Source organism: Adelges cooleyi, unplaced genomic scaffold (genome assembly GCF_023614345.1).
Source record: "Adelges cooleyi isolate 19-005CV unplaced genomic scaffold, UGA_ACOO_1.1 ACOO_flye_CR_arks_rails_tigmint_CR_PRNA_108, whole genome shotgun sequence".
Classification (NCBI taxonomy): domain Eukaryota; kingdom Metazoa; phylum Arthropoda; class Insecta; order Hemiptera; family Adelgidae; genus Adelges; species Adelges cooleyi.
Genome location: NW_026095761.1, coordinates 3,578,937 through 3,590,189, shown reverse-complemented (window position 1 = coordinate 3,590,189; position 11,253 = coordinate 3,578,937). Strand labels below are relative to the sequence as shown.

Genomic DNA, 11,253 nt, shown 5'->3' with positions numbered 1-11,253 from the left:
ACAATACTCAAGTTTAAAGCATTTTTTATTTTTATTAATCAGAATTAATACAAATTTTAAAGATTACAAACATTCTAATAGCTAATAGTCAATCGACAAATGTCAAAGATATAATTACAATTTTAACAAGGAATTCTTTATTTTCTTCGTAAGTAAGTTAAAATAAATTAACAATACTTATTTGTACTTATTAAGTTAAAAACAATTGCATAAAGAGTGGGCATAAAAAAAATCGAGATCATACACACACAACTTGACCTAAGACTTGTAGTTACTTGTTGACTAGATTTAGTTAAGTATAAAATATGTATACATCATTATTAAAATTTAAAAGTAATTAACACCAAATGCACTTACTTTTTAAGAAACAAACTGATTGCCAGCCAAACAAATTTGAACTTGCTTTCGAGTGCTTATAGAAATTTAGCTGGAATGCCAAGCGAATAAGGAATGTTTAACTATCACTACATTTTTTTTTCAACAAATTTTTACAATGTACAATTAAATATATAAATTTGCGACAATACGAGCAGCTTAAGAAAATACTGCTGGAGAAATTCCCATTTGTGTTCTCGTCTTCTAAATACAGACCAGCATTACTGAGTCTTTTCTTTTAATGATTTATAAACCTTTGCAGTTATTCTATAGTTGAACGACGTTTTACACAATGAAATATAGTTCAACAGCATTATGAATGCGAAGTAAAACTTTTGATGCCATTGAGCACTATTGATTAACACCACTAATAGGATTGACATAAGTGATATCTGAATGGACGCCAAGGTAAAGTATACAGTTTCCGAAGGATTACTAAACATATTCTATAAAAGATAATTTCAAAAAAAAAATTATGATTAATAATTGACTTTAATCAGTGGTATAGTTGTAAGTGTATATATGATGTGTGTACTCACATAAAAAGTTTTGTCAGCAGGGTTTCCGGGTTCTGCCGCATTGGACATGCCTTCGGCTTTATACAAACACTGATTGTGGCGTACTAGAGATCCTAGATGCCATAACACTTCATCTGACCATCTATATGTTATTAAAAAATAATGATACATATTACATAGTTATAACATTAAGGTTTTTATAAAGAAACAACAGTAATGAATTGACATACAAATGTATAGGCATATGAGGACGGTCAAGTTTGATTTTTTTCCATCGACCCAAGTGCATGGCTGCTTTTTGTAAATTGTCAAAGTATCTAGAATCAAAATCAAATAAAAACAATGTAAAATAAACAAAAAAGATACCTAATAATAGTTATTAAAAAAAAAAATGTAGAAGTGCGAGGTTAGGTTGAGTGAATCCTGCAATGTTAAATGTTTCAAATAAAAATTAAGATTATACTAACTTAACTGGATAGTATTGAAGGCACAACATCATACCCATAGTCATCATGATAAATGGAAAATAAATTAATACCCAATTCTCTTCGTAAACAACATAATCCTGCCAAAAAATTAAGTATCGATTAATTAGTGAATCAATCCAAGATATGTTTACATGAAATAGTTCACTAATTAGATAATTAAAGTCAAACTGAATAGTATGCCTGGTTCGCTTGTATTAGTTCTAAATTTCTGGGTGACATAATATAATATTTTTACATTTTATTTCAATCAAATTATAGAACACTTGATAAAAAGTATCTAAGGTCTATTTATTAATGAGAAACATATAAGCTTATTTGAGAAAAAGTAGTTCCAATTGATTTATAGAACTTTTAGGGTATTATTTTTAACATAAACAATTGTTTCTACTTTTAAGAATCATTTTCGTGGTGAAAAATGACAGAATAGCCAATGACGCCTAGTAAAATTATCAGATTTTTTTTCTGAAAGAGAAAGACCTTTTACAGTATATTGCAACTATCTTCAAATTTTGATTTAGTTCCGGAGAATAATCCAAATGTTTAATACTACGCAGCTTTGAAAATTGGAAATCAATGCAAACCATAAAGTTGTCCTCTTTTAATAAACTACTAAAGGTTCGGTATTTATTGGATTGATAAGTTTTGGCTATAAAGCCTATTAAAATACTATTATTATTAATATTTATTATAGTAGAAAAAAGTTATGCATTCATTAGTGCACAAGTATCGAAAAACACGTTAAATCCCATTTAAACTTAAATTCTTGTAGGCAACGATGAATATTCATTGATTTTTTTTTTTTTTTAATTTATTTAATTTTATTATTTTGAAACTTCTTAGGGGATGTCAAGGTTAAAATTCGAAAACAGATTTCTTAATAACTTCTTATACATACATATTAGTTAGTTACCTACTATTAAAATACTTAACTTTAAAATCTAACTTTCCATGTAAACATTGTAATTTAAAGAAAATTTGAGATGACAATAGTATAACAAACATACTTGTACAAATGTTATTGGGAGAAAACATGAATAATAAGCAGAGAAAAAAGATGAGAATAAAATTTGTTTTAGCCTCCTGTTGAAATCATCTTTCATGGCTTCGACTTCTGAGCGAATAGCTTTTGGATTTGTTGAGCATAAATGAATGTGAGTATGCTGAACTGAAAAATATAAAAATTCAAAAATGTATTTAATTACTTTGAATTAAATATTAACAAGGTGTTACAACAACTAATTTGACTATTATATTTACACAAGTAAACATTTTAAAAATAATATTTATTAGAAAAGAAACTTACTGTATGGTTTGCCGTTGAGGAAGATTTCTTTTTCACTTACACATGACATGTCGAAAAATGGACATGCTTTAAAACCGTAAAAACATAAATAAACGAATATCCTGCAAATTTTTTTATTTATTTATATTTTTTTAATTAAATTTATATGTATTTACAGTCGTTGCCAGATAACTTGGCATAGCTGCAGTGGCGTGAAAAAACAGCATAGTTGATAGTGTATTTTTATAAATTAAATAATAATAATAATAATAGTAATAATAACAAAAACAACAATAAAGAATTACCGCGGCCAAACCATGCGCGTCCTAGCCGACGGACAGTTGAGCAAAAAAATTAGTTTGGGATATACTTGCTGATAAAATCCGTCGTCGCTATGCCAACTTATTTTACGACGACTGTAACTTGGTATTATAATAATGTACAGAAATAATGTAATACTACTTACGGCATAAATAAATACAATAAAACTCCATAATTATACTTTTGACAGAGATTAAAGGCTAGAAGCCCTAATATGATGGATAATCCAACAGTCACAAATAATCTGAAATGTATTAATAATTTAAAAAAATCCACTCTATAATATTGCCAAATTACCTGATAAATAGTCTGGTCAATTTCCAGTAATTTTGAGGACAAAATACATGAAAGATCCATGTAATCAAGCTATATGCGAACCTTCGACAATGCATTGCCATTATAAATAACACTACTTCGTAATCAATTAGATGTATTTTCTGAAACATAAAATAGAAAACATTACATTTCTAATAGGTGTGGATGTTTTTCAGTTAAATAAACATATTAGTCACTTCAAAAAAGTTAGTACTGAATTAAATGTATTAGATTTAATGTGGACTTAATCGAGGAGGTAATTGTATTCAAGAAAATGTATTAATATAGATCTGTAGATTGAACAATTAAATATTTTGATAAAATTACAGGTGAAGTTTCGTGTAATGAAAAATAATAGTGAGATACGAGATGGATGTAAGTTTTAAATGGATAGTAAATTACAATCAAGTAAGATTGCAAATAGCAATTAAGCTGTGAGATCTTACCAAGACTAACTCTGAATAAACCGAAAAACTGCATATAACAGTTGTGTACCAGCCAATCCACTTTGCATGTACATTTTAAAGAATACAACTGAAAACTGTACCTCATTGACCAAAATATACAGTGGCGTACATTTAACTTCCTAATGGGGGGGGGGGGGTTAGTGATTCAAATGACACATTAATATATGTATATATATTAAGGTGGTCCATAAAAAGTAGATTTTCAAATTTTAACCTTGACGCCTCCTTAAAAGTTTCTAAATACAATAAAAATGAGATATTTTGTTAAACTTTCCTTTTCTGGTAGAAATTTTGACAGGTATGAACTTTTGGGTATGGTGTTCGTGTTAAAAATACTTCAAGCTATTAAACCGTCAAAACTAGCTCAAACTAAGCAATAGAAAAAAAGTTATGCATTGATTTGTGCACAAGTGTCGAAATCCTAGGTTAAATTTCAACCCTTTTGGGGTTAAAATTTTATTTTAACCCCAAAAGGGTTGAAGTAAAAATGGGATTTAACATAGGATTTCGACACTTGTGCTTATATATATTGAAGGGCATTTAGCGTTTCATCCAACGCAATAAGTGCTATCATAAACCATAGTTAAAACCTATTCACAACCATATGTTTAAAGATAAGTATTTTATAGAAAAAAAAATACATAAAATATTGAATAGGTACTAATTACTTAATATTGAATAACAATAAAATTTTTTTTTTGCTCGGTATAGCTTGGTACGATTACTGCACTGTGGGATTGGTTTTTTTTTGTTCTGGAGGGCCAATTTATCCCAAAACAACCCCGTATATACGCAACTGATAATATGTGTTTCATCAACATATTTTCAATTACTATAAGAGCCTAATTAATATTATAATAGTCATATCAAGATTTAATTTTTATTAGTGGTACTATTATTTTTGACTTACCCATAAAGTATAATTAGAATTACTCAGCCACCAAACTGATCTGTAGATGTTCAAGTATTGTAAATAAGTGGAAAACCAAGAAAAAACTACCATCAATCCTTCAAACGTAATGTTTCCATCATTGTAAATACGTGGTGAAGTTACTCTTGGCATAGCATTGTCGGACTGCATCTAAATATAAAATAATACATTGCTTGTACTTAATCCTCAGAGAGATTAGACTAGTTTTCAGCCTTTGTTTAATTAAAATTATTTATCACACAACCTTATGGTAAACAGTAAAAATTGAACATAAAGTTTTCTATATAGAAAAAAATAATGTACATTTTGTACCAACTGAAATGCTAAAAATATACTCGGCAGTATTTTTCTTTACTTGTCACCTTTTTTTTAGTCACAGCCAACTTGCATAATAGCACAACAGTAATTCCCAAAGTTTAAAATCTACAGATTACAGATTTCCAAACAATAAATCTCTAAAAAAAGGGGTTTCCGGTTAAGTAAATTATTATTAAATTATCATTAATAAAGTTTATTGTTAATCTAAATTTTTGAACTTTTTTAATGCATAAAAATAGAATCACTAAAATTTGTTTTTTAATTATTTAGTTGAATGTGAATGTATTTATTTATTTATTTTTATGAATACGAGCTGGTTAGACTACCAGCTCGTATTCATAAAAATAAAACGAGCTGGTAGTCTAATGGTAACATAACAATAATAGGAAGAAAAAATGTATCTAATAGAAAGTAACCTACTCCTATATCTAGCAGGAATCTCATCAAAAATGTATGTTTCACAAACAACTTACTCTTTGTATGGTATCAGCATAAAAATTGAAAAATTCCATGGTAAATTTTTTCAAAGTTACTCAATTAAAAACCAAAATAGAAAAGTTAATAAGTTGCATGAAGAAAAATGTATAAAGAAATATTTTGACAATATTAATATTAAATGTGACAGATATTTTATAAATGTTCAGCCAATAAAAGATCTCTTGTCAGAACTCAGAAGTCTCTCCAAAGTTGTGTTTTAACTTATAAGACTTAGGTCTGTTTTATAATTTATTGTGTGTGTGTTCAGCGTTGTGTTAATAGTTTTCTGTGTGTTGACTGTTGTGTGTTATTATAGTATTGAACCAGTAGTATTGATCAACCCTTGGCACCGAGGAATAAAATAAATAGGTATGTCAGCAACTAATGCTATCAAATTTTGTATTCTGGTTAGCCGGTTTTTTCTCGTAAGAAATACACGGCCGCCCAAGTAATCGGGTAGCCATTTTCAAGTTATCATAAGTTGCTGACATACCTATTTATTTTGTTATGCCGCACGCGTAGAAACGAATTGGATTCCGCTCATCTTTGATAACAACAATCATCACATTTATTATACTGTGATAATATCATTTGTGCCATGTGTGGATAGCCGATAAAAACCAAGAAATTAATATAAAATTAAAAACTAAAAAAGACTGGGTAGCTTATTTTCAAAATTCAATAACATATACTTGAATACTGTCTGTATAATAATTTTAGTATGTTCTATAATAATTAAACCCAATACTTGCAAAGTAAACAAATGTATTTATTTTAATTTTAATAATTTGCTGTACTAATTTATTTATTTGTAATGTATTTTATAAAAAATATTTGTATAAAACAACATCATAGATACTTTTCTTATTTATTAAGACTGCACAGGTACGATTTTGAATTTGCTTATTATCATAATATAATCCCAACTAGTAATTATCTTCATAACTTATGTTTACAGATGTGGAAAACAAAATAGTTCTGCAATATTGATGCAAAAAAGATATAAAAAAGATGACATTTTATCAACTTTATTTGTTCCTGTACCAGTCAAACCAAATCCTGACGACATAAATGTTGGTGCAGAACTAACCGGAAGTTTAAATAAAGGCGATTTACTAAAAATACTTAATAGGTTTTATCAAAAAAATGAAATCAAACAACTTGCTATGGAAAATGGATTAGATAGTAATATTCAACAAATATAATATATGTTAATTAGTTAATGCTGGGTTGCACCAATCAATTTGTTTAATAAACTGTTGTTGGAACCATGTGACACGTCCAAACACTGTTTATGGAACCACAAAATTGAATGCAACCAAGCATTTATTTACTAAAATTAAAATAAGACTTCACGGAATGACTTTTTTTTAGATTATCTGCAGCACCAAGCTTATATAAGTTTTAGAAGGTTTTGTCTGGAAGCTAATACTTTACCTGTTGATCTTCATGTTGTTATAAGTGACATTTTACAAGGTGCTGGTCATGTGGATGATATATTTCCATATTTCTTACGGCATGCGAAACAAATGTTTCCACATCTTGAATGTATGGATGATTTGAAAAAAATTAGCGATTTACGAACACCCGCTAATTGGTTGGTTTTTTTTATTATTTCTGTATATAATATTTAATAAAATTTAGGTGTATAAATTTATATGTTATACCATTGATTATAAATATTATAAATAAGCCCACCGAAACAAATTTCAGTTCTGGACGTCAATACGGGACGGGCGCTAGTAGTATCGTTTTCAATGAAATTGATACTACAAGCGCCAATCCTATGTCGACGTCCAGAACATAAATTTGTCTCGGTGGACTACCTTTAATATTTATAATCAAAGGTTATACTTTTAAAATGTCTAAATCAATTAAATAGTTAATAGAATAGTAGTGTGGTTTTAGGTAATATATTAATCTGGTATGTAATATTTTGGCATAGAAATGTTATATTAATATCCTGCTACAAAATTTGATTAGTTTAGCCAAGAGTTTCGATAACTTATTTTTTTATAATGGGGATAGAGTGACCAAGAAGATTAAAGCAGCTTTAGTGGCTTGCACCCTTGCTGGTTTGAATCAGACCCAGGCGGTTTCTCTCACAGTGCAAGGAGAAGCGCCCATCATTTTCGCTTGTAATTTTGCATTGTAATCCACCTTATGTAGTATTTTGATAAACCTTTGATGTGTATGTTGAACAATTTAGTGTTGCAGTGAGGGCTTCAACTTGTTAGTGTGCACCTTTGCATACAAACTGTTTCAGTGTTATTATAATTTATCTATTGCATTCTATTTTTTAAATCATATTTAGTATTAAAAATTGTATATTTTATTTAGGTATCCAGAAGCTAGAGCTATCAACCGTAAAATCATATTTCATGCAGGTCCTACTAATAGTGGAAAAACATATCACGCATTAGAAAAATATTTATCATCAAATTCTGGTGTATATTGTGGTCCATTAAAGTTGTTAGCCACTGAAGTTTATCGTAAAGCAAATGAAAGGGTATACAAATATTTTCTCATAGTATTTACTAATTATAGATAATATATTATGTTAATAAAACTAATTTTAATAGGGTACACCGTGTGACTTGGTGACGGGAGAAGAAAGAAAATTCGCCGATGGGAAAAGTGAAGCTTCCAAACATGTTTCATGTACTGTGGAAATGGCAAATGTAAATGTACCTTGTATGTACCTGTTAATTGTTTAATTTCTGTATGAGTTCATTACACACAAGAATATGTTTTGAACTTTTGGTTTTTGTTAAAACTTAGACGAAGTAGCAGTTATTGATGAAATACAAATGATGAAAGATCCTAGTCGTGGCTGGGCATGGACTAGAGCCTTATTAGGCGTTGTAGCCAATGAAGTTCATGTTTGTGGAGAAGAAGGAGCAGTTGATTTAGTAAAAGGTTTAATGACTACCACTGGAGAAGATGTTCAGGTATAGCTGTTCTAGGAAATGTTATTATGTTACTAAATTGTTGTACAATTTTAAGGTATACAGGTATAAACGGCTTACAGACTTAGCTATTGAAGATTCAGCGGTTTCTAATCTAGATAATATAATGCCTGGTGATTGTATTGTATGCTTCAGCAAAAACGACGTTTACACGGTAAAGTAAAATTTTTACATTAACTCATTTTTAGCTCCGACGCAGAGCAAAGAAGGTATTCATTTTATTTACTAATGCAATTGTTTTCCTATTGATTTATTATGTATTATTATTACAGGTCAGCCGAGGTATCGAATCTAGAGGAGTCGAAGTTGCAGTCATTTATGGAGGTTTACCCCCCAACACAAAATTGGCCCAAGCTCAAAAGTTTAACGATCCAAATAATTCTTGTAATGTCCTTGTTGCCACTGACGCTATTGGCATGGGATTAAACTTGTAAGTTTTAAATTCAATATTGATTTTGAATTGCTTGTTAATTTTGATTTTTAATTTTTTAGGAGTATCAGAAGAGTTATATTTTATTCACTTATAAAACCAACGTTAAACGAGAAGGGGGAAAAAGAAATGGATACCATATCCGTGTCTCAAGCGTTGCAAATCGCTGGACGAGCTGGACGGTACGGCACGCAATATGAAAAGGTTGATAGTCAATTAACATTAGACTAAGTTAATAAGTTTCTTATCTATCAAAAATGATAAAAAAAAAAAATAAATTATGCATCTCTCATTAAGGGCTATGTAACCACATTCAAACCACAAGATTTATCTACACTCAAACACATATTATCTGGAACACCTGAGCCCATAATTAAAGCCGGACTCCATCCGACCGCTGATCAAATTGAACTGTATGCTTATCATTTACCAAATTCAACCCTAGCAAATCTTGTAGTAAGCACAAATTAATCGTTATTCAAACATTATTAATATTTTCACAATTAAATTCTTGTTTTAGGATATATTTATATCACTATCTATAGTCGACGATTCCTTGTATTTCATGTGTAATATCGAAGACTTTAAATTTCTTGCCGATATGATACAGCATGTACCTTTGCCATTGAGAGCAAGGTATGTTTTCTGCTGTGCGCCCATTAATAGAAAGATGCCTTTTGTTTGCACAATGTTCCTCAAAGTATGTATTTATTTATTTATGGCTAATTAATTTTATGAGGATATCTATAAATATTTCACTTATTTTCTTACAGTACGCCAGACAGTATAGTAGAAACGAGTCAATTACGTTTGATTGGTTGTGCAAACATATCGGCTGGCCCTTTACTATTCCGAAAACAATTATTGATTTGGTACATTTAGAAGCTGTTTTCGATGTTTTGGATTTATACTTGTGGTTTAGGTTTGTAATAGTATTGTTAACAATACTAACTAAATTCATCTAAGTTAAAAATCTAAGTCTAAACTAAGTTCATCACATACTTACTAAACAATATTGTTTGTCGTATTTTAGTTATAGATTTACAGACTTGTTTCCTGAAGCAAATCTAGTAAGAGATATGCAAGCAGAACTAGATGACATTATTGAACAAGGAGTTGTGCAAATAACAAGATTATTAAAGAATTCTGAAAGTTCTAGTCCTGGCGGTGATTCTATAGAAGAAGATTTTAATGTTGCCAGACGTAAACATAACTATTTAAGGGGTAAGCAAAAAGTTTAACCCAAGTATTTTAATTGAATAATGTGGTGTATGCGTAATCACTGTATATGTTTTTATGTATGTTGTAAATTAGAGTCGGCTCAAAAAAATATTAATAAAAATATTAGTAAGGGAAGACTTACTGAAAGGCTTCTTGCTCAAGGATTATTGACGCCAAATATGTTAAATGAACTACAAAAAGAATGGAGCAAAGTAAATTGATTTAGTGAATACGTTTTTAATTTAATCGTAATTTTCTAGTAAAATTACAATTATTCAATAATTTTTTAAAAAAATCAAAATAATTTATTTTATTTTCAGCGTAAAAATAATGCTGCAAATGATGTTATTGACGATAGTGATGATGACAATGATGATGATCCTCCCCCAAAAACTAATATTTCGTCGAAAAGATCAAGAAGAAGAAAAAAGTAGATTTTGATCATTTATAACTTCATAATTCTTATGTTTTGTTACATATTGTAATTAAATGTTAGTTATTTTATACATTACAATACAAATAATGAGACAGTAATTAAAATTGTATTCAATGTTATTTTATTATAATAATAACATAAACTATTATTATAAATAATGTTTGTGTTATTTATAACTGACTGGATGTAATATTTATAAATTAGTTTAGTTATAATGCAATTTTATATTGTAACTTTAAAACTGTTAATGCGATAAAATTATTTGGACAAACAAAAATTTTAAGCTCTATCATAACAATATAGATACTAAAAAATAGTTATAATAATATTACGATCAAATAAATTATAAAACATTTTGTTGATCTCGTAATAATATTATAATTATATGACTGAATACTAATGCGAACTCTTTTTAGCAGTTCTCGGGACTCTGAAGTATGGTAATAGGTTATGAATTCACTCTGATAAATTATAATTAATTAACAATTTATTTTATGAAATAATTATTATATTTTGAAATTATAAAGTCAAATTTTATGCAAAACAGGTCTAAAAATCTATTATACTTATAAATGTTATAATTTCATTTTTAAATACCATAACCAGTGTTATGGTATATGATAAAATAAATGGTTAGTATCTACATGTCGTTTTTACCCTTATCATTTAACGTTCTATTTGATATTTGATAACGGATGATGAGGA

The 11,253-nt window shown here is 28.7% G+C and overlaps 2 protein-coding genes across 3 annotated transcripts; one reads left to right on the top strand and one right to left on the bottom strand.

The window, feature by feature from the left end:
- Positions 1-81: 81 nt before the first annotated feature.
- Positions 82-5,827, bottom strand: LOC126844883 (transmembrane protein 39A). 2 transcript variants are annotated; one of them, XM_050583346.1, is made up of 10 exons: positions 5,489-5,827; positions 4,677-4,847; positions 3,282-3,421; positions 3,130-3,228; positions 2,685-2,785; positions 2,386-2,546; positions 1,361-1,458; positions 1,124-1,210; positions 915-1,035; positions 82-821 (listed from the first exon to the last, which is right to left on the bottom strand). In XM_050583346.1, the coding sequence occupies exons 1-10, from the start codon at positions 5,525-5,527 to the stop codon at positions 597-599; spliced, it is 1,242 nt and encodes a 413-aa protein (XP_050439303.1). In that variant the 5' UTR covers positions 5,528-5,827; the 3' UTR covers positions 82-596. The 2 variants fall into 2 exon arrangements, with proteins under 2 accessions (XP_050439303.1, XP_050439310.1); XM_050583353.1 differs by lacking the exon at positions 5,489-5,827 and adding an exon at positions 5,060-5,078.
- Positions 5,828-6,097: 270 nt separating this feature from the next.
- On the top strand, positions 6,098-10,741 carry LOC126844875 (ATP-dependent RNA helicase SUV3 homolog, mitochondrial). The gene is made up of 15 exons (XM_050583334.1): positions 6,098-6,377; positions 6,451-6,677; positions 6,867-7,089; positions 7,833-8,001; positions 8,075-8,186; positions 8,274-8,443; positions 8,499-8,615; positions 8,734-8,891; positions 8,954-9,095; positions 9,189-9,347; positions 9,412-9,591; positions 9,665-9,813; positions 9,925-10,115; positions 10,206-10,324; positions 10,433-10,741. Exons 1-15 carry the CDS (start codon positions 6,307-6,309, stop codon positions 10,544-10,546), a joined length of 2,301 nt encoding a protein of 766 aa, XP_050439291.1. The 5' UTR covers positions 6,098-6,306; the 3' UTR covers positions 10,547-10,741.
- The last annotated feature ends 512 nt before the right edge of the window (positions 10,742-11,253 follow it).

What these genes read in the sequence shown, in the direction of transcription:
- LOC126844883 (XM_050583346.1), bottom strand. Translation starts at nt 5,527, where the DNA reads ATGGAATTTTTCAATTTTTATGCTGATACCATACAAAGA. An exon ending in ATGCTGATACCATACAAAGA is followed by an intron (nt 4,848 to 5,488) that starts GTAAGTTGTTTG and finishes TTTTATATTTAG; the next exon opens with ATGCAGTCCGACAATGCTAT. An exon ending in TTATTGTATTTATTTATGCC is followed by an intron (nt 2,786 to 3,129) that starts GTAAGTAGTATT and finishes AAAAATTTGCAG; the next exon opens with GATATTCGTTTATTTATGTT.
- LOC126844875 (XM_050583334.1), top strand. Translation starts at nt 6,307, where the DNA reads ATGTATTTTATAAAAAATATTTGTATAAAACAACATCATAGATACTTT. An exon ending in CAACCCTAGCAAATCTTGTA is followed by an intron (nt 9,348 to 9,411) that starts GTAAGCACAAAT and finishes TTCTTGTTTTAG; the next exon opens with GATATATTTATATCACTATC. An exon ending in TAAACATAACTATTTAAGGG is followed by an intron (nt 10,116 to 10,205) that starts GTAAGCAAAAAG and finishes GTTGTAAATTAG; the next exon opens with AGTCGGCTCAAAAAAATATT.